The following is a 27606-nucleotide window of genomic DNA, read 5'->3' as shown; positions in this document are numbered from 1 at the left end:
GTTCAATCCGTAATAATTCTGCAGAATGAAGTTCATAGGCATTAAACTGATAATTAGAATGTTTTTCTAATGTAAAACATTCTCACTAAATATTTATTACTTAAATACTCGGCTATTTCAACTAATGAGATTTTGTTATACAGTCTTGGCAATAGCATTGTTTAAAAAAAAATTGACAAAGATTCCAAAGCAAATATTAATGTAATTGCACAAACTAGTAGGCAGCGGGAGTAATATTTCACTGTTTTTATGTACGAAACATAATTTATCCACGTGACTCATACATCTATCTAATTATGTATCAGGTTATCAGTTATTTACACACTCATGTGGCAAAAGTCATGGAATAGAAATATGCAAATATACAGATTATAGAAGTATCGCATAAAAATAGTATAAATGTGTAGGGCATTGGCAAGGCTTTCATTTGTATTAAAATTATTTACATTAAAAGGTTTCTGATGTGATTATGGCCGCACGACAGGAATTAACAGACTTTGAATGCGGAATGGTAGTTGGAGCTAGACCCAATCGGATATTTCATTTCGGAAATCGTTAGGGAATTCAACATTCCGAGATCCATAGTGCCAAGGATGTGCCGAGAATACCTAAATTCAGGCATAACCTCCCATCATAGACAACGCAGTCCTACCGCCTGCATTTAAGGACCAAGACCGGCGACGTGTGCTTAGACTTGTCAGTATTAACAGGCAAATAATACTGTGGGAAACAACCGCAGAAATCCATGTGGGACGTACGACGGACGTGTCTGGTAGAACAGTACTGTGAAATATTGCTTTAATAGGCTATGGCAGCAGAGACCAAGTCGAGTGCCTTTATTAAAAGAATGACATCGTTTCGTGGCCAATACCTGTAGGACACAGTACTAAGCTCTTTATTTATGTTTATTCATGTACTTATTTTTATTTCCATCGACGGGATCAAACAGGCTGAAAAGCACCTAACTCAGTGGGCCAGCTGTTCCGTCAATGGTGAAAAGAAAGAAAAAATGACATCGCCTCTCGTGGGCTCGTGCTATATCGGTTGGACCCTAGACTACTGGAAAACCATGGCTTGGTCAAAAGAGTAACGATTTCAGTTGCTAATAGCTGATGTAAGGTTTGAGTGTGGCGCAGACCCCACAAAGCCATGGATTCAAGTTGCCAACAAGGCACCGTGCAAGCGCCATAATGGTGTAGGCTGTTTTTTCATGGCATAGCCTGGGTCTTCTGATCCAACTGAACCGATCATTGAATGGAAATGGTTATGTTCAGCTATTTTGAGACCACTTGCAGTTCATGAACTTCATGTACCCAAACAATGATGGAATTTTTATGGATGTCAATGCGCCATGTCACCGGGCCATACCTGTTCGCGATTGGTTTGAAGAACATTCTGGACAGTTCCAGCGAATGGTTTGGCCACCTAAATGAACCGACAGGAATCCCATCGAACATTTATGGGACATAATCGAGAGGTCAGTTCGTGAGCAAAATCTTGCAACGGCAACGCTTTCGCAATTATAGACGTCTATAGAGGCAACAAGGCGCAATATTTTTGCAGGGACTTTCAACGACTTGTTGACTCCATGCCATGTCGAGCTGCTGCGCTTCACCGGGCAAATGTAGATCCGACACGGAATTAGGAGGTATCCCATGATTTTTGTCACATCAGTGCTTATAAATCCGTTTAAGTAGTTTGTTGAATCTAGAAAAACAGAAAGAAAAGTCTTAAGATTTTTAATAATAAATTATTTCAGCACTACCAACTGATACGTTCTAGAATTCTCATTTTTTTTCCGAGCATATAAAAGTATGGAGATTTTTTAAATGCATGTTTCATCATATCCTCTTCATTTGGCATGGAAAGGCAAATCAGGTACATAATAAAATGTACACATTAGGCGGATTGTTTACGGCAGATTGTTTCAGTTTTATTAAAAACACTCCTCTTAATTTCTGATAATAAAGTGACCGTTTAGATCTTTCATAGGTAAATCGTTTGCTACCAAATATTTTCATGCTAGAATAGCTGTTAACTACAATCATCTTATTGTGATCTCAAGGAATTCTGCATACCGTTTTTCAGAAGTGAGAGGGGAAAAAAGTCTTTAATTCTACAAAATATTAAATTGTTTTGACATCTTTTCAAAGCGTATGCATTAGAAATAAAATTTTGAAAGCCTCAGAGGCAGCATATTTTTTGCCGTTTTTTTTATACTCAATGACAAAAACACAAATTCTTTGATATTACTGCCTAATAGGGCCGCAAAATCCCTGAATACTGATAGTTCGACTCGGTTTCAAATCCCTGTAAACTGGCTGGCTGCAAAGGAACTTTCATTGTTTTCCTTGCATGTAACGTGAATACGAGCCACCTTTACATTAGGAAGAAGGCAAATAGCTTTCAGGTCCTTTCCCTTAAACAATTAACCTAACCTAATTTTACTGCTTGCGGTATTATTAAGTTTTGGAGAACATTACAAGTAAAGTAATCGGCTATTAGTTAAAGAATGTTAATAACAAACCTGCTCTTTGTTTCTTCCTTGTGTAACAAGTTCGTTGCCAACTCTAATTTTTGGCTTCAATAAATTTTTGTATAAATCAGCAGCATTAAGCCCGAGAAGATGAGCAACTTTTTCTCCTGCTTCAGTTCCATCAGCTTCTGCCTGTTCTTCTCGAGGTCTTTGCTTAAATTTTAACTCTCCTAAGTGCATAACTGAAGCCGTGATTTTGTAAATATTGAGCTTTTCTTCATCTGTGAAACCCAGCACATCAAAACCATTCTAGAGATAACGAAAAGAAAACAAAAAAGTTTTGCTATTCCAGTTCTAAAAAAAAATTATGCTTCGAAATCTGTATTGTTGAGATCAAATTATTTTGCATTTTACTGTAATGAAATAAAAGAAAGAAATGAATTAATCGGCAATATATTTATTAAATACAATTGCTAATGAATCCATAATCTTTCAAGGGATAGCTAAATTTGAATTTAAATGAAATTACTTAGTGATAACCTCGTTATATTATATATATATTTAATTCCTAGTGACTAATGTGAAACTACATGCAAAAATTTCGAAGTTTATTATTTTGGGGAAAAATAAGATGAAAATTGTCCTTTAGCCTCTTTGAAAAAAGGAAAAATGTTTTTAAAATGAGTTTTAAGTTCCAATAATTAACTGCGTTTACATAGTTATGTCAAAACAAATTTCATGTTAAAATTAAATATTAACTAAAAGCTGTATTAACATACTCTTTCTCTTTACTTAAATTAATTATGGTTGCAGAAAATAGTTTCTTAACGATTTAAAATAGGGTTTTAAATAAAATGTCATTTATAAGTATTATATTTATTATTATTAATTTGTATCTCTGACTTTCTGTGTCTTCTCAAACATAACAAAGTTTTTTCATTAAAATATAGAAACCGAAAAATATATTAGCACTGTGTCGACTTATATTGAATACATAACGAAGAAAATCGTGGTATTTGGAAACTTTCCAGTAAAAAAAAAGATAAATTTTTTATTACTGGAACATCTCGTAAAATTTTCGAAATTTAAGCAACTCTCTTTTGTGATACTGAAAATATTAAAACTCTGAGCAAGATGTTTATTAACGAAATTAAATACAAGAGCTTGAAGGAATATGATGGATCATCTAAAATGAATATTATGAAATAAATTCCTGGGGAAGAACAAGGTCAAGTGAGAAACTTGCTTAGTGAGGTTCCTTTACGTTATTTAACCAGTTATTTTGTTTTGAATCTGTACTGTCATCATTGCTACCTTTCCGTTTTCCCGCCAGAATGCAAATTAGTTCATGTCTACTTAAGGTGTGGGTTTTGAGATTATAAGACAGAACGTGTTCTGTCTGTCGTGCCCAAGGTACTAAGTCGCTATCTTACATAAGAGTGCTTGTCTTCGGACTTAAATTATAATTGTCTATAGTTGAATTCCCTGCCGGTTACGTTCTGGGCCAACTTCGAGTTAAATCGATTGTATAGCCTTCGAACACTAGTTTATTTTAATTTTAATTTCAAATTTTACTTACTGTTACTTTAAGTTATCTCACCGCTAGTGGTTGGCTTAGTTGTAAGTGCAAGTTGGTCTTCTGTTCTTATTTAGTTTCAATAAAGTGTCTTTTACACCCTTCTCCAGTTTCAGTTACTACTTAGTCATAACTTGCTTCCCCTCTACCAAGAATTATACTTCAGTTGATTGCCGAGAATACTAAACTCTACAACTTGAACATCTCTTCTAAATTTATAATGCCAAAATTGTATTAAATTTTTATAACGTTTTTACTAAATTATCTGTAAATCTATTTATATAATTACAATGAAAACATCTCAAGTAACATGCTTTGATTTTGATCTTCGTCTGTTAATGCGGCTTCATTTTTTTTCGTTGTAATTAGTGCCTAACATCTGATATTAACTTCCATAGCCACAGCTTAACATATTGGAAGAGAATTCTTTATCGTAGCAGATGTGAAACTTTTCCAAAATGAAAGGGATAACAGCTAATAGGGGTATAAATAATTAACGCAAGTTATTTTATGCGTTCAGATTTACTGCAGCGAAATGAAAAGTTTCATTTATAAGTTGCATAAATTTCACTGTCAAAAAACATTCTCTCTTCCGAAGAGTTTATTATTTTCTGCGTATAAATTTTAACTAACCAATCATACGTCATATTAAACTGCTTATGTTTCTCCTTGGGCCTCAATCAAAACTGTTTATTTTTGGCTGAGATCACAGTTAATGAAAAATATACATCAGAAAATATGTATTAAAAAGTGTAATCGCAGTTCTCTCAATCTTAGAGGTTTAATAATACTACTGATTCATTTTATTATTATACAAAGGTAGTAATTTAATTTAATGTTTCTGTTTCAACTCTTATGGGAAATACATTAATGCAGTGAATCGGAACTTACCCCATGAACATAAATTCTTCATAAAAGCAACAAATGTTTAAGTACTTACGTCAGTTACCAGCATGTCCTCACCATCATCTACTCCGGGAATATCAGTCTTACCCTGAGATACGAAGTGATAATCGTGGACGTTGTTTGAAAGAAGGACTTTTTCTGTAAAGGGAGGAAGGTTGAACGAAGAACAAGGTTAAGGATTGGCTGGGAAAACATGCAGAATCCGATAACACATACTGTAACTAATTGTTAACCTATGAGTTAGAACAAAATGGGTACTAACAAAGAATATTTGGATTAATTTCGTTTTGGGTCCATTCTTGCATTTTCACTTATACAGACGAAATTCTGAGACTATTTCAGTTCTAATAAAAAAACCTTTCCTTAACGCTTATAGATATAAAACATACTTAAGTTTTCAGATTTATCAGAATGAAAAGTAACATAATTCTGCAAAGATGAAGCACACCTCTCATACAGCGAAAATTCAATGCATTGCAGTTTATTATTTGCAAAGCGAAGAGAAACGAACAGAGATAATTAGCTTTGCTAAAATGCTTTAGCTCAGCATTAAAGCAATAGAGTTTCGATCCTGATGAAAACAGACCTCTCCATGTTTTCGCATGCATTTAATTTCTTTCTTTTAAATTAAAGAAGGAAGTTGAATTTTAAAAGCTACTAAGATTCCTTATGCAAATACAATTAATGACTCTTGACTAATTGTATTTGATTTAGATAACAGCAGATATTAATTTTCAGACAATTTATTCTTATGTGTACAACCAAAATAGTGATATCGCTTTCTTTCCCTCTTAATTTTATTTTCGGTAACTGCGTTTCAACACTTACGAAAGTGCTCAGAAGCTCATCCTAGGAATATTTGATTGCTTGTTTACCTTAATAATGACTCAGATATCAACAGTCCTTTTTTGTTTATTTGTGAATTAGCTGGGTATTTAAAACTGTAATTCTGAATTTATGCTTTTCATAAATTTTAGAACACTATAGTTTGATTTTTCTCTTCAAAAATCAAATCTTATTTTTTGATTCAAATTCTGCGTCGTTAATATATCGTAAAATAAAAAATATAATGTAAAATCTTGATTCAAATGTGCAAAAGATTTTGAAAATGCTGGATTAAAAAATGCAGTTGAAAACGATTGCTTCTTCTGGTATCCACAACCGATTCAGTATGGAATGCGCTCTTCCTTTAACGTAAATTCGAAATCCAATCGACGATGTTGAAGTATTCAGTTAGAAGTGAGGAATGAAGGAAAGGGGAAGGAATGACATGAAGAATGATTTTTTAATACTCTTATGATTTGAGGATTTATAAGGCAACGGGAAAAAAGGAAAGGTACTTGGAGGATACAAAAGATTTCAGATGGAATGTGGGTAGATTGGGAAATTAGGTCAGGAAGGGCTAATTAACTATCTACTACTACAGCTGGTCGTGTTTATAGTACTCACATCAGTCAACTGCATTTCCTCTGCATCATCAACCCCTGGGATGTCTATTTTACCCTGGGACACGAAGTGATAATCGTGAATGTCGTCACTGAGCAGCAGATTTTCTGTTATAGCAAATGAAGAAGAAAAAAAAAAAAAAAAAGCATTTAATAACAGCATTGCTTGTAGCATCAGAGATAGTAAATTGGAGTATAGAGAAGATGGTTAAACTAGATAATAAAAATATCAGAGTGACAACTTCCCTGCTGGACTTTTTTTTAAAATTTCTTATAGTTTTATAATAGAAATTTGTTATAAAAACAAACGAAATCAAAAAACGTCCTAAACGGTTTGAAATGAATTTTATCATTTAAGATTAAGATAATGACAAAGTTTTCATTGATTATCTAGTTTAGCCAGTTACAATGCAGAGCGAAGCTAAAAAGAAAAAGAAAAAAAAAGCTAATTATTTATTTGAAGAATCACTGAATTAAATTTCATTTTTCGAAATAAGTAAATGAAACGACTTAAGGTAACTACTTATACCTAAAATATTTTTACTTCAAAGAAAAAACTGAAAATGCAAGTTTTGAATTTTATTAAACATTTATACACATAATATACAAATATACAAGAGATAATTAGCACAAAATTCAAATCTTTCCATAGTGGCAAACCTCCTAATAGAAGAGGCAAAACGGTTTTTTTTTTTTTTTTTTTTTTTTTTTAAATCAAAGTTAAAACAAAAGAAAATCAATACATCAAAATTCATGCAACATTAAGTAAAAAATAATATTGCATGAATTTTATTGTATTGACTTACTTTTGTTTCAGCTTTGGTCTTTTAAATTTTATTTTTTCTGTCCTGTAAGTTTGCCACTGTGGTAAGATTTCAATTTCGTGTTAATAATATGTTGATTATAAAATTACTTTTGCAGCATCTTGCAAAAATTTTAATAATTAATAATTATTAATTTTTCCAATTTCTTATCTGTAAAATATATGTGCATGTACATATTCGTAATCTATCTGATTTAATATTGTAATCTTTATTTACTGTATTAGTAGACTAAATGAATTTATCGAATGTTTAATATTCAAAATAAAATAGAAAGTAAACTGCTTTAAATATAAGAGACTGTAAATTTTAATAAAATGAATTTATAAAATTTTAATGAAATTGTAAAAATAATTAAACTGGTAATTTATCTCATATGTTAACAAGAATAAAATCTAAAGTATAATTAAATTGAAGTTATCTAAACTGTAATAGTAAACTATAATAATTATTATTATATTTTTGAATTAAATTAAAAATATAACAGTAATTTTGTTTTGGTATTTTAACAGTAAATAAAATCTAAAATATTATTTAATCAAAAAATTTACCTTTCAAGTTCTTAATTTTTCCAGACATAATTTGATAAAAAATGTGGTAGGAACGTTCAAGTGGCTGTTGAGATATCACACGTGCTTTTTCTAATAAATCTGTTAAGAAACGTAAAACTTTAGAATATGAATAAAACCTAGAGCGAATAGTTTATGCATTTATGCTTATACTTACAAGTTTCAATGTCAGCACCAGCAAGTTTGCCCATTGGTCCAAAATGGATGCGGATGAATTTACCCTAAAAAGGAACTGTTCTGTCATTTCTGATTAATTTAATATGAATATACTAAAAGAAAAAGATTAGAGAAAAATTCATTCCGACACCGATGATAAAAAAAAAAAGTTTTTTCAGAAGATACTAAAAACTGATACCCCTAGGTACTAAAAAACCGATACCGATAAACTGATACCGGAAAACGCTACATTTCCTTTTGAATTTTGCTTGAATATTAATTACCGTAATTAATTTACATTTCAATATAAAATTCTTCCAACGTAAATACTTACAAATCGAGATGAGTTATCATTCCTGACAGTTTTGGCGTTTCCAAAAGCTTCTAGAACTGGATTGGTCTGAATAACCTGGTCCTCTAAATTACCCTGTAAAACACGTTATCGTTTAATGACATATATTCGAAAATTAATAGTTGGATTCAAAATCACATTCAATCATTGTACATAGGAAAATATTTATTAGTTTTAAAGAATTTAATAGGAAAGATAGGGCTTTAAGACAATTTTTTGTGGAATGTAAACATTAGTAGACTGAGGTGATGTACTTCATAATTACTGAAAATAAATTTTAACACTATATTCGTTACGAAATTTATTAATGTCATACATCTATGGAAGCAACGTAGTAAGTAAAAAATTCAAAATGTTCAATAGGTAAATTTATTAATTTTTAAATCAAAAGTTGCAGTTGATTTTCAACAAATTAAGAGTAATATTAATAATATCCAAATTTTTCAGTTGCCTGAATTTAACTCTAACTTTTATTGCAATCATATAATATCTTACTAATGGTTAAATAAAGTTTTAAAAACTCCCTGACTTTCCTCATACTGGCTGCTTCCGCGGCCAACCGCTAAAAATAAAATAAAGGAAACATATGAACATTTTAATGAGCCCAAGTAGTATAATTTCACAGGTCCGGCTAAACAATTAATAATAACAGAGTGAAAGACGACGACTACGATACCTAACTATTGCTGACAGCAATTATGCCGGTTCCTGAAATACAGCCCGGCACATGACGTAATAAGTTCTGGACGTGGGAAATCTCAAAAGAGAAATCGGAGACGAGGGAAAGGGAAGAAAAAGGAGGGTTACCAAAAGGTCCAAATGCCGAAAGAGTGAATAATGCAAGTATCCTCAGACAGAACGAGTGTCGGATAGAATATCAGATAAAGTAATCGAAGTACATTATAGAGACATTAGGTTATTTCAAAGCAAGAGATGTGAAAAATGAGCATTGCTCTCACCGGGATTCAAACCACGGACCTCTCGACAGGCGCCGAGTGTGTTGACCACTACACCAAGAAGGCATGCTAAGAAGGCGAGAGAAATACCTTATAACATAATACAAGTTACAGAAATCAAGATACAATCTACAATCAAGGTAAAATGTGCAAACAGAGAGAGAGGATTGCATTTATTTCTTGTAAATCGTTTAGTGTGCTAATCAGTAACACGCAGATTAAACTTGAAAGAAAAACTAAATTATTTACACTTTTCAGAATGGCAACACTCTGATGCGTGAAGAATAAAAGTGCTTTTATATTTCTTACAGTGCAGTAACATCACATTTCTTTTAAATCGCTGAGTTTCTTGAATAAATTTAAATAGAAGTATCTTGCAGTTTTCCGAGTGGCAACACCTTGCTTTTAAATCGTTAAGTTTGTTAATCGAAATGTCATTGAATCCGCACTAAGAATGAAATAAATGAAAAACAAATTCGAAATTCAGGCTTCGAAGTGAACATGTTCGGATGAAGAACAGGTGTTCGCAATTTGGCCGCTCTAAATGTCGCCATTTTTTTCATAACGCGATAAACTAAATAATATTGTCGTATACATTTCTTTTATTTTATTACGATTAAATGTTAATAAGTTTTTTAGTATTTGTTTCCTATAAAGTGAAGAAGAAATTAGGAATATAATGCATTTCAAATTTACCTTCTTTGAAGATGCTTCTTTTTCTTTCTTTTCCTTAGCTGATTTTGCTGACACAGCACCCACATTAGCAAAATAAGCAATAACTTTTTTCGTGTTTTCTGTTTTTCCGGCTCCAGACTCCCCACTGTAAGTGATATAACATAACTATAATAAATAGTATAACTTATCTTATTCAAAACCTACATTTTGGCGTTAAGTTCGATATTTAAGGCATTAAATATATAAGAATTCCATGAAATTGTTAGTTATTAAATAATATTGCTTTAGATAGCTAATTAGTATGGGATTTGGTCTGACAAATAAAATAATAACATTCAAAACAATTTCAATATAATCAAAATTAAAAAGTGATATGTTTTAAAGAAAATAAGTTAATCAGAATAACATGAGAACTGCAGAAATCTGAGAAATGATCTTTTTGAAAATCAGTTACAATTTATGCCAAAAATAGGGCAGTAAAAATACTTACGTAATCAACATAGACTGATTTTCACGATCTGAAATATAAAAGAATGTACAACTTAATTAATTGAAGCATAGTTTAAAACTTCTACCAGTTTATATTTTGTGAGAATGAAAACATTCTGAACATTAACAAATAAATTTTATGGAGAACACAGGAAAAGCAAAGAGGCAAAAGGTAATATCAAATGAATAAATTACAATTTTAGTTGTTAACATGTTAGTTTATTTCTTATAAATCTGTCAGACTGTTAAGAAATTTTATATTGATTGATTTTAAAAGATAAATTAAAATCTTATGCTTTGGCTAATAGCAACACATTAAGAACTATTCATGAGAAAGGCCTCATGAAAAATAAACGTTTCTAACGTGAAAGGTGTTTTCACATTCCAAAGAATTTATTGCAAATGAATTTCGTGATTAGCATTCATTACTTTTAAAATTACGTATTGATATGCAAATTTAATAATTCGAAGTACTTACTTTGCAACATGTCATTATATGCTCCGTCAGAAACAGCAAATATATGAGGTGGCATCTCTCCTCGCCTTTTTCCTTTATACATTTGGACCACTCTGTTAGTGTAGATAGGAAAGCGTTTGTATGGATTTATTGCTACGCAGAACAAGCCTGAATATGTCTGCGGTGAGAAAAAAAAGCAATAAATAATTCTTCTTCTCACAAAGTATTTTTTCCTCTGCCCTTATATTTATAAAAAATCTTGTATAACATGCATCTTCCTTATACTCGTATCTAACAATTCTTCAATTAAATTTTTTCATAAATAAAAAAAATCTGATGTGTACGCCACATGACTTCCTTGTACGTAATATTAAATTGTACGCATTTTTTCCTGCATTTCGTTTAAACTTATATGCTCGAATTTCATTAGAGATATATTTATCATTAAATTAATTTGGTCTCACTTCGCGAGTGTCATCTTTCTAATAATGTAGTAAAGTCTCTTCAAGTTATAATGTAGAGAACCATCGCCAGTCCGTTGCAGCTTACTACAAGTTTTTATTATACACATATATATATATATCGGCATACGAATATTGGGTAATGAAGTAGTACGCGATCTATTGCTTTTAGTTAACTATTTACGCTTTTTGGTTGACGCTACTAAAATTGGTTGTTGTTTTAATCACTTCACTTTCTCTCAATTTTATCGCACGTTCGACCATGAGAGTTACTGAAGTTTCACTTGTACGAAGTAAAGGAATCGCGAAAATTTGGGGCACCATATTTCAACGAAACTATCCATTTTGACCGCTCCTGAATTCATTTGAACGATGTTTTTACATGACATCTGTAAGTACGGGCTGAATGAACGACATTTTTCCCCAAAATGAATTTAAAATGGATTTAAAAATGGATTCAGAATAAATTTGTTCACGAAGTCTTTACGTACGTATGTATATATCTGGCATAACTCAAACACGAGTTAACTCAGAACATTGAAAATTTGTGTATGGGACTACTATAATACGCAGTTGGGCACCTCCCTTCTTGACTGCAGCCCACCAGCGGTAAAGTTACTGGCGATACTCAGGCAGTCTGTTCGCGGGATTCGAATCCCGCGAACGGGTCTGCTGGTGAGCATTTTCATGGTTTTCCCCATGTTTAACGTGCATACGAGCTAGCTTCCCTTAGAAAGTTCTCCATAAAGGCGTCCCCTCTCAGGCAAATAGCCTTCGAGGCTTTTCTGTAATCACATAGAACAAACCCTTTTTGACTGTAATCAGCGGCACCAAAAGTAATTAACTATACAGGGTGTTTATAATGTCCCGGATCCCTTTTGATGTTTAATAACTCATAAAATAATGAAGATATAAACAAACTTATGGCAATTATGGATGGAATAACTTATATATTTTCCTTTTCAGGTTTGAATATCTTTACTTTTGTAAATATCGTCTGCGCGTGTGGTTAATTTCAGATAATTTCATTTTCCAGTCTAAATATCTGTACTTTTCTAAATATCGTCTGCTTATTAATTGCATTTTTCTCTCTTTTGTTTTTGGCAACTTTGGCAACTTGCCATATGGGGATCTGAAAACCCCCATGAATACCGTGAGGCACAAAGGGATTCCCCGAAGGTTAATGTGTGGTGTGAACTAATGCACGACCGAGTTCATTGGACCTTTCTTTTTTACAGATTTTTTTACATCAGTCGTATACTTAGATATGTTGGAAAACTTCGTATTTCCACAACTAGAAGACTTTCAGCCACATGTCTTTTTGAAACAAGATGGTAAACCACCTTCATTGGTGTACCATCGTTCGTAGTTCTTTGAATGACCATTTTACAGGAAGATGGATTGGGTGAGGATGTCCAATTCCTTGGCCACCCAGATCATCTGATATAACGCCGCTGGACTTTTTCCTTTGGGGATTAGTAAAGGACAACGTTTACAGAAGGAGAGTGCCGAACATTGATGACCTAAAAGCCAGAATTACAACCGCAATAGCCTCTGTGGATGTCGACATGTTTGCCGGTACCTGGGATGAAATTGAATATCGACTTGATATTCTCCGTGCGACGAACGGGGCACACGTGGAATTTCATTGACAAGGGTCATGAAACTTTTTGAGTCTATCTAACTATTTATGTTATTAATTTTAATCTATCTTTATTATTTTATGAGTTACTAAACATCAAAATGGGTATGGGATTTTATAAAGACCCTGTATACATACATACCCAGTTTGCTATATGGCTCGATGAGTTCAGTTTATATATATATATAAATATATTGGTAAATTATACATTTTTTGCTTTAAAAGTGATTGAATTATGGTGTTCTTATGTTCCGTTTAAGATGCCTTTAATTAATCTGCTTGTATTAGTTGTAGAATTATCAACAATTTAAAAGGTATTTAAGAATGCTACTAAATCTAACGAAGCCGCCATTAGTTTACATTTGCAACTCTTAGTGGATTAATGAACTAAGTCAATTTCTGCACGAACTTCAGTGCCTTTTTGCCGAGTGTGGCCGAAAGTTAACTTTCAGTTTTGTGCGCCGAAAAATCTCTTTTCCTGCCTGCTGGGCGAATTGCTTGTTTTTGCACAGAAACTTTCATTTTAATTGGAAAAAAAAAATTTAACCGCATTTGTTTATTTAGCTTTTCTTGTATTTTACAATTTTTAATTAAGACTGTGATTTTATGTATTTTGGTCTGAAATGAGAACTGAATTGATTGAATGAGATACATATATCTCTAACAAAATTCGAGGAAATAAGTTTAAAATGAACCAAAAAATGAAGTGAATGAATCAAATACCACAAAAAATGCATATAATTTAATAGGTAGTATAAAAAGTCATAGGGTGTACACACCAGATTATTTATTTTATAAAGCCATTATTATTGAATTAATTATAAAGCTACTCAAACCCGGATTACTACATCGCATTACTTCCACGTTATCTCGCAGAAACATCGTGGAGATCGTTTAATGAAAACGATGATTTTTTAGGGGGGGCTTGATGAACGATATTCGTAATGTATATGGTTGAATGACTCTTAAAAACGACCTTTTAATTAACGCCTGATTTTTTTTTTTTTTTTTGTAAAATTAGAAGGAATTTCAATTTAATGGAATTTGAAATTTAATAGGTTATTAAGTTAATTAATGGAGAAATTTTTATTTATATATTTTTAATTATTTGTATTTATTTTCATATTTAAAAAAGGCGTTTTTAATGTCCCCATCTCAAAAACAAATAAATAACTAAATATGATAGATCATATACTATGTCATTACTGAATTTTGTTCATATCTCCCTAACAATAAAATGTTGTTGCTGAGTATCTAATAGTAACAAAATTCCTTACAGTACTGAGACATGGATACTAACATACATAGTTGCACACGGGTACATATATATAAATTTATAAATAGAGATCATACGCTGCGCATACAATTTAAGGATTTATTAACTATATGTAGGAGGTAATTAACATACATGTAAAACGTTGCAAAGGGAAAATAATCAAAGGATAACTATATTGCGTACATATGTATAAATTCATAAAGAAACATGCGAATAAAAAAGCTTCTTAATTATTTTATCACTACTTATTCTTTTATTTTAAATGTTTACATTCTTTAAAACCGTTCAAACGGCCAAAAGGTTTTCACCTGAAACTCTGGATTTCTCAAAAAAAGCTCCTTTTAAAGCTTTAAGAAATACCTTTATCTTAAAGGTATTTCTTTAATGTCAATTCGAAAATGTTTTTGCTGCTCTGTAAATGAACTCTTTTCCTTCCGGAAAGCAGTCATAATTTTGGGAACATATTTCATGATGCAAGTCTATATATTTATTTAAAGGACTGTGGAAATGTATCTTTGAAAATATATACGAGTATACACTGCTCGGCCGATTGAAAGATTTTAAATGCAAAGAAATGTTATTAATTAAAATGTCTAATACTCTAGCAGTACATATACATATATCTTACATAATACACAAGTCTCTTTTATTCTTCTAAAACATTTCAAATTCACGATTGCCATATTTCGTATAAAAGATCTGATTTTGACGCTTGTGTTGCTAAAAAAGTGTAACTTTGTGATTTCTTTTAAAATCACCTTCAGGAGTATTTTAATAATGCCAACTCTTCTTTGTAAGAAAAATTCGTGAAAGTATTGTGCTAAGCATAAAAAATTACATAAAATCAAAATGTTACACTTCAAAAAATAGCCAAATTCAAAAAAAAAAAAAAAATTACATAAAATCAAAATGTTACACTTCAAAAATTAGCATAAAAAATATCAAAATACTTCTAGCCGGATTAAATTTTATAGGTATTCCTTCAAAAGTATTTACTAAAAAGAGAAAAAAAACTTCGCAAATATTCATGTGGAAGGTTAAAGAGTAAGAACTTTTAAACAGAAAAAAAGCTTGCAAAAACTAAGTTACATCAAAACAAATACAAAAAATAAAATAACATTACGTACTAGCATTTTCGCGTATTGCCTTAAAAATGTTCACTTTTAAAAATATCCTTCTTATTACGAAGCTAAATAAATCTAAATCAAATTCCTTTGTTAGCAAAACTTGTTTCAAAAACTTAGTAAAAAAGATCAGTCATGCAGGTTAATAAGCATGCTTTTTCAGGCAATACTTACGTAGATGAGTTTGGCATAATATCGCTCTTTTAAATTGTAAAGTACACTGGGGTCATTTAGATACGTAAGGTTCGACATATCTTCAGTTTTTTCATATTTGGGAGGATTCACTTGTTGGAGTTGATCTTTTTTCACTTGTTTCTATTTTCAAGAGCAATAAAACAAGAAACATATTAGAAAAATTAAGGAGTAAAAAATGATCGGGAGGAAAGACATTTTGGAACAGCTTTATCATAAATGGTAAGAATGTTCTTTTATAAATTGTCATAAGATATTTTCGGTGTTTTCATTTTGCACAAGCTTTAACAAGACTTGCTGAAGGAGTTTTGTTACAGTCACTTCCAGTTACTTTTACCAAATTTTCTAAAATATTAAAAATTGCAAGGTAATTCTTGTGACTGAAGATTATTTATTTATATTTATTAATTTTATGCCAGAGTGTGCAAGGCAGAAAATCATGTACCATCGTCCCAATAGTTTTTGCAAATGCTTTAGAATGTATGTATTCGTAAACAATACACGATTGCAGGTTCCATGTTATATGCTTGGGCAAGGAAACCTGCAAAATAGTTTCTCCTTATGCTTGAAAGTTCTTCAACAAAACAAACTTTACAGTTAAATTTATTCTTACTATCAACGACAGCCTTTCGTTGTTCAGAAGTTTTACCAGCTTGTTTCCATAGTGTCTTTCCTCTCGGCCACAGATGTGGCCGATTACATTACTTACGTAAATGAGGTTACAGTTGATATACCGATCTCTAAGGTTGTGCAAGACGCTTGCTTCGTTCAAATATGTCAACGAAGAAACATCGTCACATTTTTCAAACTTCGGTGGGTTCACTTGTTGAAGCTGTTCTTTTTTCAGTGTTCGCTGCAGAAACAGGTAGATACTTGAGAAATTTGAAATATATAAGATCTTTGAAAGCCGCAGTTAATTAATGCTGCGATGCATAGTTTACTTTCAGTTTTTAGATCTAAAATGCTCTTTTATCAGACCACATGATAAGATTTATAAGCACACTCACCAGAAAGATAAGTGACAAGAAAAATTTTGTTGTATTTTGCTTGTAATTTTTAAGCGCAATCCATAAAACGAGAAAATAAGAGAATTATAACGAATATAATAAAGATTTAATTACCTTCTCGAGTTAAAAAAACTGAAAGCATTACGTAATAACTTTCTGGTATGAAGTGAAAAAAATGATTTAAGCCCTGCAATAATTCTGTTAATCTTAACATTTAAAGCATAATATAAATACCGTTTGCTGGAATATTCGAAGTTTAATAAAAATTTAATTTTGCTTTTGTAAGAATTCGATATCAAAATGTTTGTGGTGCGCAACTAAATACTAAAACATACGTTGTAGCATTGGAGTAATATCAAAATTTTATAGCGTGCCAAAAAATTAATGTAATTTTTTATTATAGTTATTCCCAGTTGAGTTTCAAAATACTTCTAAACTAGGATTTACTAATAACAACGTTATTCAAGTCTAGTCACAGATTTTGCGATTAAACCCATTTTTATATTTTTATTTAGCGAATGAAATTAAGTCCTAAATTTATAACTCCTTTAAAGAATTATATTGCAAAATAATGTTAAAGTAATACTATATTTACAGGCAAACTAGTGAGCATTTACATCAGATTGACTAAATTGTTGCGCCCTAAATCTGCATTCAATTAAAACACTTACATATTAAAACTCCTATGCGACATAAAACCTGTTTAGAAAAGTTTCGGTAATTTAAACTGAACGCGTGTGCCTGTTAACAAATTAAATTAAATATAAATGTTGTCCAATAGTTTAAATTAAACATGCACATCTACCAGTAATTTAAATGTGCCTAATAATGTTTACTGAAATTTCAGTAATTTAAGTTTAAATTAAATTACAAGTAAAATCATTTACAATTTACGCAAAGCTGAAACTCTTTGCGAGTAACTGCAATATTCTTCTGCATTATTCTGCATCGCAGAAAATGATTGTTAATTTTAGGCATAATTTCAAAATATTAAGACAGTTTTCTCAAGCCTGTCAAACGTAAGAATAAAATTTCCCGCGTCTCACCTCATTTGCATTAACGTCAACTGTGCACATGTCACCCTTAGTGGAAATGATATTTCCGAGCACAAATCCTTCTTTCTCATCTGGAACCCAAACCATCTTCTTGCCATCGTACGGCTTTGTCTGATCTTTTCGTTTCTGTTCCAAGGAAACGAAAAGATATTCAGAGGGATCAGGATCCTCGCTTGCATCGTGGTGCTTCGTCATGGCTGTGTGATTTCAGACGTTCGGTGCGGTGATCAACAGAACGTTTTCAGCAGATTTCCTGTAAGAACGCTTTTATAAATAGTATGCAAAATATTCTAAATTTGTTATCAAAATTTGACTTTTTTATCTTTCTGCTTCAATAATTTTATAAAACTGACTTATTAAATGCAGTTTTTAAGCTTTTGAAAAAAATCTGAATGCGAAAGTAACTTAGGTTTCTTTGAAAGCAGCAAACAGGAAAAAATCAGTTACTCTTTTGCTGGGATTTGTGTCATGGATATTACATTTGCTTTTTACCATTTATAGCACAACAGCCCGCATAGAGAAGAGCGAAATTCTTTTACATTCTCCCACACTTAGAAGGCGACTAGAAAAGGGGCACGAGACAAGTCAGGCAAATACAGGTTCCACCATATTTTGTCTTAGGCGCCACTGTGAAGACATGTAAGATATTTTCTCACTCGTTTCTGCATGCCTTCGTGGCGTAATTGAAAACATATTCGATACGTATTCCAGAGGTCCAGGATTCGAGTCTCAACAATGGCATTGCACATTTTTCACGTCTCTTTCTTCAAAAAGAACCTAATGACTCTACAGACTGTAATGTTTCTTCGAAGCAAAAGCATTAAAACTTAATTGTACATTAATTGTACATTGTTGTTAATATATCTAGTTATATTGGAGGTTTAGAGGCTTCGAACCACTAAACCTCCAATATAACTAGATATATTAACAACTTACATCACGAAAATACGCACAGAGGAATGCGATAATTCCTTACAAGCTCACTTTCTTACGAAAACAAAATTATCAAGAGAGTCACTAATGAAAAATAATTTTATAGCCCTTTTTAATCTAAATTAACTATCAACTCAAGTAAAAATGGGTAAAAAAGAAAATTGAAGTCAGATATTACTTTGGTATGGGTTTTAGGGATGGATATATTTTGATAATATTAATTATAATTAAATAGAAACTGGCTTATGTCGAGTCCAGTTTCACTTCGAGTTCAATCTGATTATTTCAGATAACAGTCTCGAAGAGTTAACAATTAATTACAATCAACAAACTTTAAAAAGTTTAAAAAATATTCTCATATTTAAAAAAATTATAAATTTTTTAAAATGCAATTTTCAGATGATTTGTATAGGTCCTAATTTTTTAATTTATGCAGTTCTTTTTGTAAAGTTTCAGATGCTATATGTTTAAAATTTTTTGTCAAAACTCAGTATACAAATTTAGTGCCTAAAACAATCTTAAGCTAAACAATTACACTTAGCCTACCATTTTAAGAGCTAATCTTCCAAGAATTCGAGATATGGTACTAAAAAATCATTATATATTTAAAACCAACTTTTAAAAACAATAATGCTAAGTTGTACAAAAAAATTATTAGAATATTATTTCATCATAAATTAAACCGCGATGACACTTCTGCATTTATTTGATAAACCAAAAACTTATTTAATCAAGATATAGCAGTGCATTCATTTCATTAGATCGCTTTCGGATGATGTTTACCGGAAGTAGATTGTTAAATGATTTTATTGAAAAGAACAAACCCCGCGAAAAGGTGTTTAAAAAAAGGAAATCTGCAAATATGAGGAAAGATGGAAAGATGCAGCACAACATTTATCCGTGTTTATGTGTAAATCTTTATATACTTGCATCGAAGGAGTTATAAAGCTGTGGATTCCAGCTGGCATTGAAGCTCGGGAACTTTTCACCCCCGCCTGATATGACGTGACAATTGCACTTTCAAAATGGATATGAGCCCATCCTCATTCAATAGTTAGTTTAGGGATCTGAGCTTTCTCACTCCTGCACAGACACTCACTGAATAGGTACGCTGCAAGGTTCTAGGCAGTATGCTATAACAGCCAACTATGTTCCTTATATCCATCATTTGCTGTGTAAGTTCGTTTCAGTGCCAGATTTCATTAGCCAAATTTTATCAAGGTTCTGTTTTTCGAAGTGAAGTTAGCAAATTAAAAGACAAAATTATGAGCCAGATCTCTTGAGACTAAGGTTAAGAAAGGTCAATAAATTGACAGAAAGAAGTATAAATCTTCTTTTATCTAAGGATAAAGCTCGGAGGATTTAAACTTGAAGATTCTGTATAACTAACACCAGCATTCAAGATTCGGAATTTGACAGAGGTTCTCCTCAGAGCATATATTGCGTAAATTCTTAATTCTGTAGCCGAAAGCCAACTTTTGCAGCTGTTGCAACATTTGCAACATTTGCAGCTGTTGGTAAAATTTCTTTCACATGCTGATAATGGTGGAATTTTCAGATGATCATTAATAGATTCTTAACAACTAGGGAAAATTATTTTAACTTAAAAGTAACATGCAAATTAAAATTAAAAATCAGGATTAAGCAGAAAAAAATGGGATTAATTAATAGTCATTGATATTTTTATTTTAAACATGGATTTAAGAAATCAAAACATATCAGTTGGGGAACCATATATGGTTTTGTTCATGAACTATTTAATTAGAATGAATTAAGATAACTTTACCAATTATTCTTAGCTTTACCCTTTGAAATAAATATAAATTGTAATTTCTGTTTAAATAGGATGTTATATTCACTTTATAAGCTAAGGAAAATAAATAGAGCTTTGTCCAACACATTGCGCTTTGTCATGAACTACCAGTGCCTTCGAGAACTTTAAATACATGACTAACAAATTTAGTTAAAGGAATTCGGTCAACTAACGTTTAATTCCATATTAAAAACGTTTTCACTTAGTTAAACTATTTACTAGAAGATTTGTTTAACACAAACTATTTTATGAAATACATATAAATCGTAAATGAATTTTTAGAAGATCAACAAAAATAAGCGTTAAGATTATTAAAGCATTTCTTTAAAATTCTTCGAAAATTAATGTATTCTTAATTGTATTTTTCATCTCTGTTTCATATTCATCTAAAAGTCATTTCAGTGTTATAACATAATTTAGTGCATAATAACTTTAAAAAAATTGCATTTTATTTAAAATAAATCCATTATCTTTATAAGAAATGAAGAAGGATGCTAATCTACAACTGAATAAAATTTCTAATTTGGAATCTCAAAAACGCAATTATACAGTGCTAATTCCCGCCCTAATATTTCATTCTGATTAAAATATCGCATATATATATATTATTTTAAAATTGTCACGCTCTGCATTCTACCTTTTCATTTGAGGTGGATATCATGCACAAATGTAAGTTCCTGAAGGATAAAGCTTTTAAAGTTGTAAAGACATTAGGAATTTTGGAAGCAAAGGAAATAAAAAATGAGCAACCGCCTTCACCGTGAATCGAGCCACGGACCTCTGAAATACCGGCTCAGTGTGCTGACCACTACACCACGAAGGCACGCTAGGAAGGCGAGAGAAAATACCTTATATACTCCCCCATTTAAAGGGCTACTGGGGTTTTAGGGGACTCAATCGCCAAATCCTGGGTGAGGAGAATCATCATCCAACACCCTTTTAGTTCGGGGGCCACTGTAGAGACATTAGGTATTTTTTGGAAGCAGACAAGATGAAAAATTAGAAACGCCTTCGCCGGGAATCGAACCATGGACCTGTGGAATACCGGCCCAGTGTACAGAACCACTACACCACAAAGGCACACTAGGAAGGCGGGAGAAATACCTTATAAAGTAAACACAATTCTCTTCTAGAATGATATTAATTTATGTTTTAAAGAGTGATAAATTTTGAAAGAAAAAATAATTGAGGTCTGTGTTACAAGGACAAGCAAGTGTTTAGCATCAAACAGAATACTCGATTTGAATTCCTAAAGATATCTATTTAGCTGTTTTATTTCTAAAAATATATTCAATTTATGATTGAAATTAACGTCAGTCACAGAATAAATTTCGCTTATCTTTTTTAAAGTCAAGTCATAACCCTGACGAAAGTTTAGTAAGAATAATAAACATAAAAGTTGTTTTCTCTAAATTGGTTTCAAAGAAAGAGGAGTGAAAGGAAATATGTGATGATTTTATTCTCGCAGAACTTTAAATACATTTTTTAAAAAGAAATATCCAAAATTGAGGGAAATAAAATCCCAATTTGTTTAAACTGATGCTTTTGAAGGCCCTTTTATTATCTTTCCAAATTACTTATAAATTTTTCCTGGAGCTTGTTATTTAGTAAACGAAGAGAGCTTATTTTCAATAAAATGCAACTTGCTCTGAAATTTATTTAAAACTTTACAAAATAAGTTAATTCTTCTCAAATGAAATATTCTTAACTTCATATTCGAAACTTTTCTCTTATATAATACTAAATTTCTTTCAGCAGAAATATACTGTTTTATAACCACAATAATGTACAAATGTGAGTGACTAAAAAATCTTCTATTTTTACATTTTCCTTAACTGAAAAATAACCTATAACAGAACAAAAGTATGTAAATAGTCATGGTGGTTCTCGTCATTCATGAAATAATTACATTTTCCCCGTCTGCTGTGATTAATTTTAATTTCAGTTGTATTAGTAATTGTAATTTAAATCTAAATACCATATTTATAGACATGTTAATTTAAATTTCTATGTTTTATCTTATATAAAGTGAGTATAAATATTACGGATTTAACATGAGAAATATAATTATTCAAAAATTTTAAACATAAAGGTTTGATAAGTAATTACTTTAACATGTTAAAAATTCTTAACAAACCCTTTCATAATTTCTTTTTTCGATTTATTTAGATTTATTCATCCATTAATTAACAGAATTTTTATGTATTTTTTAAAATGTGACAAACATCAATGATTTACAATACGTTAATTTCAAGCACTAAGCTTTGAATAAAAAAGACAAAAAAAATATAAAAAGCAAATCATTTTTGAGGTGCAAAAAATATATCTCATTACTAGTTTGTTTTTAATAATTATTTTAATCAAAAATAAGAATTATGAAAACTGCGTGGTCTAAAAGTCGTGACTGCAAAATTTCGGGAAACTTCAGACTGGATATTAATAGCAAATTGTTTCAATGACTGAGATCTCTATTCTGTTACAAGTATTATACCACTTGAAATTTCATTTGTAGTTTATGCTTTTAATCACTAAGTCACTAACACGATTATCTAAGTAATCGAACAACTTTAGTTCTTTAAATCCTTTGTCGTGAAATGCTAGTAAATGTTTAGGGATGATATAAAATGGAAACTAATTTAAGTTATCAAATTACGACTTTAAGTATGATATTTAACTTTTTATAGTTATCACTTGAAAATTCCATTTGCAGTTTATGTTTTTAATTTTAAAAATCATTTGTTTGGTGCACGATGAGTTTATTCCAAGCAGAGGGAATTTTTATGACTGAGCGTATTTTGCAAGCATTCCTGGGGTAAAGTTACCATTGAAGCGTTTAAAAAACCTTCCCAAATGTTCGTGAACTTAACAAGACAACTATTTTATACTTGGTAACCTAATTTTGAGGAAAGGAAAACGTTCACCATAATCAATGAAATAGTTGCCTGTAGCATTTCAGTTCAGACAAAACGGAAGAGATCAGAAATAAAATGTTGTAGTCACCAACTAAGATTGTGATAAGATGACGTCGCATCAAATTTATGTTCTGCGAAGTAATGCGCAGTCAAAAAAATTCGTTTTGCTTGGGAAAACTCCGTTTTTCAAAGCCAATAGCATTTCTTACAACTGAAAATTCAAGTTACTTGTAACAGAATAGGGGTATCATCTATTGAAACAAATTGCCATTAATATCCATTGTGGAACTTCTATAATTCTTTAAAGTTTGATGTCCGTGACTTTTGGATCACCCTTCATTTTCCAAGCTTAAATTTAAAAGCCTAAATTTTTATAATTTAATTTTTATTTATATAACGTAATATACATATTTTATGGATAAATCGAAAATTTGATGCATAATTTGTTACAAGTCTCTGAGTTATAACAAGAATATAAATAGCTACAATGCAATAAATATAATATAAAAATAGTTACACTATAATAATTCTGAAAATGATATACTAAGCAGAATAAGTGAGCCTTAAACATATAATACATATAATGATAAATATATATAATATTTAGATGTCCAAATTAAGGAAATTTTTAAAATGCTTCTCAAATAATAATTATTATTTATTAATTATATTAAGTACATTGCATCCCATTGTTTATATAAAGTAGTGAAAACTGACTTTAGAAGTCTTATTTTTAATTTATTATAACATAACTATTATTACTAACTTGGTTCGCAGTAATTTAATATCAAGAGGTTTATTTTCAAAATAAGTAGCTAAAAGTAACGATGAGTAGCACGCAATTACTTTAAGACAGCTTTTGTTAACAAGAGAATATAAATTTCTTTTTGATGCTATAATGAATAAATTAATATTGTTTATAAGAATAGAAATATTTTAAATAATATATTTTAAAATTATCGGATAAAGCATTATTATATTATTTATGCATTTTAGCAACATCGTTAGTTAATTTCTTAACGAAAAATATGGTTAGAAAATATTTGCAATACAATTTTCGTAGTCAAATTGAAATTTAGGAATAATTTTCTTAATCCTAATAACAAATAAACTATAGAATATATTTATTTTTAAAGAATAAATACCGAAATCGAAATCCAGACGTTGTTCAGGAGAAAGAAATTCTGCTGTTGTGAGTGATATATGAGAAAACAGCGACAACGTTACGTCACGGAACTTCAAGAACCAACGAGCTTATTGTCTTTCAAAACCGAGCCTCGTTTGTTCTCCAAACGAACAACGGTGATTGGTATAATCGTTCTCCATCCCTTGCACACGTAATAATATCATAGAATATAAATACAACTAACTCATTATTGAATGAAGAATACATATTTCTTTCTGAATTATTGCCAATATGCATCTTTTTTTTTTTTATTTTTAGGAGCTTCCTGGCAATATATTTAAGATATATAGTGTTAAGCAAACTTATAGCTCGTATGATGTATGCCATTATATTTAAGATAATTAATTTTTACTTTTAAAATGTTAAGAGCAACATTTGGCCTTTTAATATTTTTATCTGGAAATGAGAGAATTTAAATAAGATAATTTTAAGAGAACTCTTACTGGTGACAAAAATAATAAAACTTATACAAAATAAGTTATAAAGATAAATCTAAGAACATGCTGTAAAAAACTAAAATATTACTCTAGTAAAATACTTCAAAAACCCCGTATTCAAAATCTGAAGTCAATGGAATCTGCTCCATTTTAGATCATAATAAATTAATGTATAAATTTAAAATTTCATTTTATTAATAAGAAAGTTCCATCCTTATCTAAGTAATCGAACTATTTTAGTTCTTTAAATCTTTGTCATGAAATACTAGTAAATGTTTAGACAAAGTATTAAGGTATTGAGAGCGGATAATATTTTTTAAATAAAATGGTAACTAATTAGAGTTATCAAATTACGACATTATTTCTAAGTACAAGATTTAACTTCTTATCGTCCCCATAAACCTTTTTCTTCATGGGGAAAAACTTCGTAAATAACATTCAACATTAATTAGATTAGGTTTTCTTTTGACCGAATTCAAATTATAGTTTTATAAATAAATATGTAGAAAAAATAATAAATAATAATTTTGCAGACAAAGCATTATTTCTCTTTCTGTAACAGTAAAACACGTAACGGAGGAAAAAGTTCAGTACTTAATTCAAACATTTACTTCGTTATTTAAGAAGAAACTTAAACTATTACTCCTTTTAGGTCTTAAAATTTGTTTTAACATATAAATTATTTAAAAGAAAGTAAATTTTTCTATTTCAGATTGTTACCACAGATGAAACTTTTTCTCATTCAAAAATTTCTTCTAATGATAAATATATAAACCGATGATTAATAATCCATTTTCACATTCCAAAGTGAAGTAAAATTATCAAACCCCAGTAATCAGTTGAAATTTTCGGGCGAAAGCAAATCCACGGTAAAAGAAAGCAGAGAAGGCCTACAGCGGATAGGTATCCTGGGAGGCGTACGGCACAGAACAAAGGCAAAATACACACAAGAATAGAGAGGTACTAAACGCTTGTGAGACACTTACGTCCGAAATCCGTTCTGTAAAGTGAAAATAACGTAGAAGCACTTTTAAACGGGTGCAACCAGATATGGTCTCCGTATACGAAAAGCGTAGCGCAAAATTAGCTCACTTCCTATTGGATGAAAAAAGCACGTTTGGGTGGGGGGTGCGCTCCCTCACACGTGCGGCACGCGGTCAATAAGATCCCATAGAAGTTTCGAAGAAAGAGAACACGGCTGAATTCCTCCCTCCCCTTAGGCACACGTCTAGGGGTGGAGAATAAGACCATGCCATTTTTGGGCCCAGTGAATCTTCTCATGTATAGCATCTTCTTCGTGATCGTTAAACTTTACCTCAGGGATTTTTGACAAATTGAGAAGAATTCTGGTTTCTCTCCGAGGGAGCACACTAATGGTCTTGACTTATTTAACACCGTCCCCTTTAGCCGAATATTTCAGCCCGAAATCTCTTCATAAACTGTTAAACTGTCTTTTGTACGTGAATGTTTTGGCCCTGATTCATGCTTAATAGTTTTTTTTTTTTTTTTTAATTTTTTTATTCTGAATTAAGCTTATTTTCTTATTTTTTTTTTTTTTATTACTCTGTTTTGACGCTCGTTCTCCTTCATATGATGGATTAAGTCTTCTTTTACTGAAACGCATGTTCATAATTTAACAAACATATCATGTTAGCTAATTATTATTTAAGCCTTAAAGGCTTAAAATTATTATTAATTCTCTGTCCCTTTAAATGCAATTTTCGGATAACTTAGAGCGAATAAAAGGCCTAAAACGGATACGAGCTGTTATAAAACAGTGGTTTTTTTAGTTCTACTAAATTAATATTAGTAATTTGCTAAAACGTCCGTTATCAAGTTCTCAAATGAGCCGTCCAGGCGAGAAAGATGTTAGTGACTTTAACTGCGGTACCAAAGAGCCCGGGTTCGAATCCCGGAGAAGTCAGGGATGTAATTTGCCCGTTCCTTCATGGGAGTCAACGGTGCCCCTATGATAAAGAGACCACCGCTACCGATCTTAGTAGAGGTCAACACATATAAACGGCTAAAGCCCGTCATTGAAAAAAAAAAAAAAAAAAAAAAAAAGTCGTAAAATGAAACTGATAACTTAAAGTGCTCAAGAACAGTTGCTTAATAAATGATGTTTCGGAAGTTCTTTAGGAATAAAGCTAACTTAAAGTGGTATCTGATCTTAAGATGCTAAAAACAATGGATTTCATTTGTAACTTCAAAAGCTTTTTACATCCAACATGTTAGTATAGTTCAACAAATTTCAAATTTAAGTCAATTTTGACCAAAAGTTCTTTTAAAGTATAAAATTCTGTGAATTTCTTTTCAACATTAGATATCTGATTCGAGTGGGATTTCTGAAAATTCCTTTTAATAAAGTTTTCTTTTATACAAACTCGAACTGTGAATACAAATTAATTCTATGACAATTTTTTCAGCGAAACAGAGAACTAATCTAAGAACTTCTAAATATTTTTTTAACACTTTAATAAATCTTTACTCACTTTATAGAAGTAGAGAATTTCTGTAAAACCTTTCTTAAGCCAAAATGGCATAAAACAAACAGCAATCACATTAATTTATAATTTGTAACAGAAATTATTTTGAGTATTTTCAGGCCTTTGGCCCCATTAGCTGTCAAGTGGTTAAGATCCTTGAATCCTGGTAGTTCTACCCGGGTTGCTAAAGGGCTGGTTGCATAA

The 27606-nt window shown here is 31.0% G+C and overlaps 1 protein-coding gene across 11 annotated transcripts in view; it reads right to left on the bottom strand.

Moving 5' to 3' along the window:
* LOC118203462 (myosin heavy chain, muscle-like) overlaps positions 1-25920 on the bottom strand; it is a 60656-nt gene extending 34736 nt beyond the window's left edge. For 3 of the 11 annotated variants that reach the window (XM_085819236.1, XM_085819237.1, XM_085819229.1), the window contains exons 1-11: positions 25744-25873; positions 17627-17888; positions 16283-16426; positions 10900-11056; positions 10423-10450; positions 9954-10077; positions 8284-8376; positions 7951-8014; positions 7776-7874; positions 4993-5096; positions 2528-2785 (exon numbers count right to left, since the gene is read on the bottom strand). In XM_085819236.1, the coding sequence (XP_085675362.1) occupies positions 2528-2785; positions 4993-5096; positions 7776-7874; positions 7951-8014; positions 8284-8376; positions 9954-10077; positions 10423-10450; positions 10900-11056; positions 16283-16426; positions 17627-17830 (1275 nt within the window). In that variant the 5' untranslated portion in view covers positions 17831-17888; positions 25744-25873. Of the gene's footprint in view, positions 1-2527; positions 2786-4992; positions 5097-6407; positions 6512-7775; positions 7875-7950; positions 8015-8283; positions 8377-9953; positions 10078-10422; positions 10451-10899; positions 11057-15555; positions 15697-16282; positions 16427-17626; positions 17889-25743; positions 25875-25902 lie in introns of those variants that run through there. The other 8 variants (XM_085819233.1, XM_085819232.1, XM_085819235.1 and 5 more) reach the window with 5 other exon arrangements.
* Between the last annotated feature and the right edge of the window lie 1686 nt (positions 25921-27606).

The sequence above is a fragment of the Stegodyphus dumicola genome, chromosome 6 (assembly GCF_044657685.1).
Source record: "Stegodyphus dumicola isolate Sdum_Otavi_A_Nest chromosome 6, ASM4465768v1".
NCBI classification, from domain to species: domain Eukaryota; kingdom Metazoa; phylum Arthropoda; class Arachnida; order Araneae; family Eresidae; genus Stegodyphus; species Stegodyphus dumicola.
Note: the sequence above shows the minus strand (reverse complement) of the source record. Positions and strands in the feature narration are given on the sequence as shown.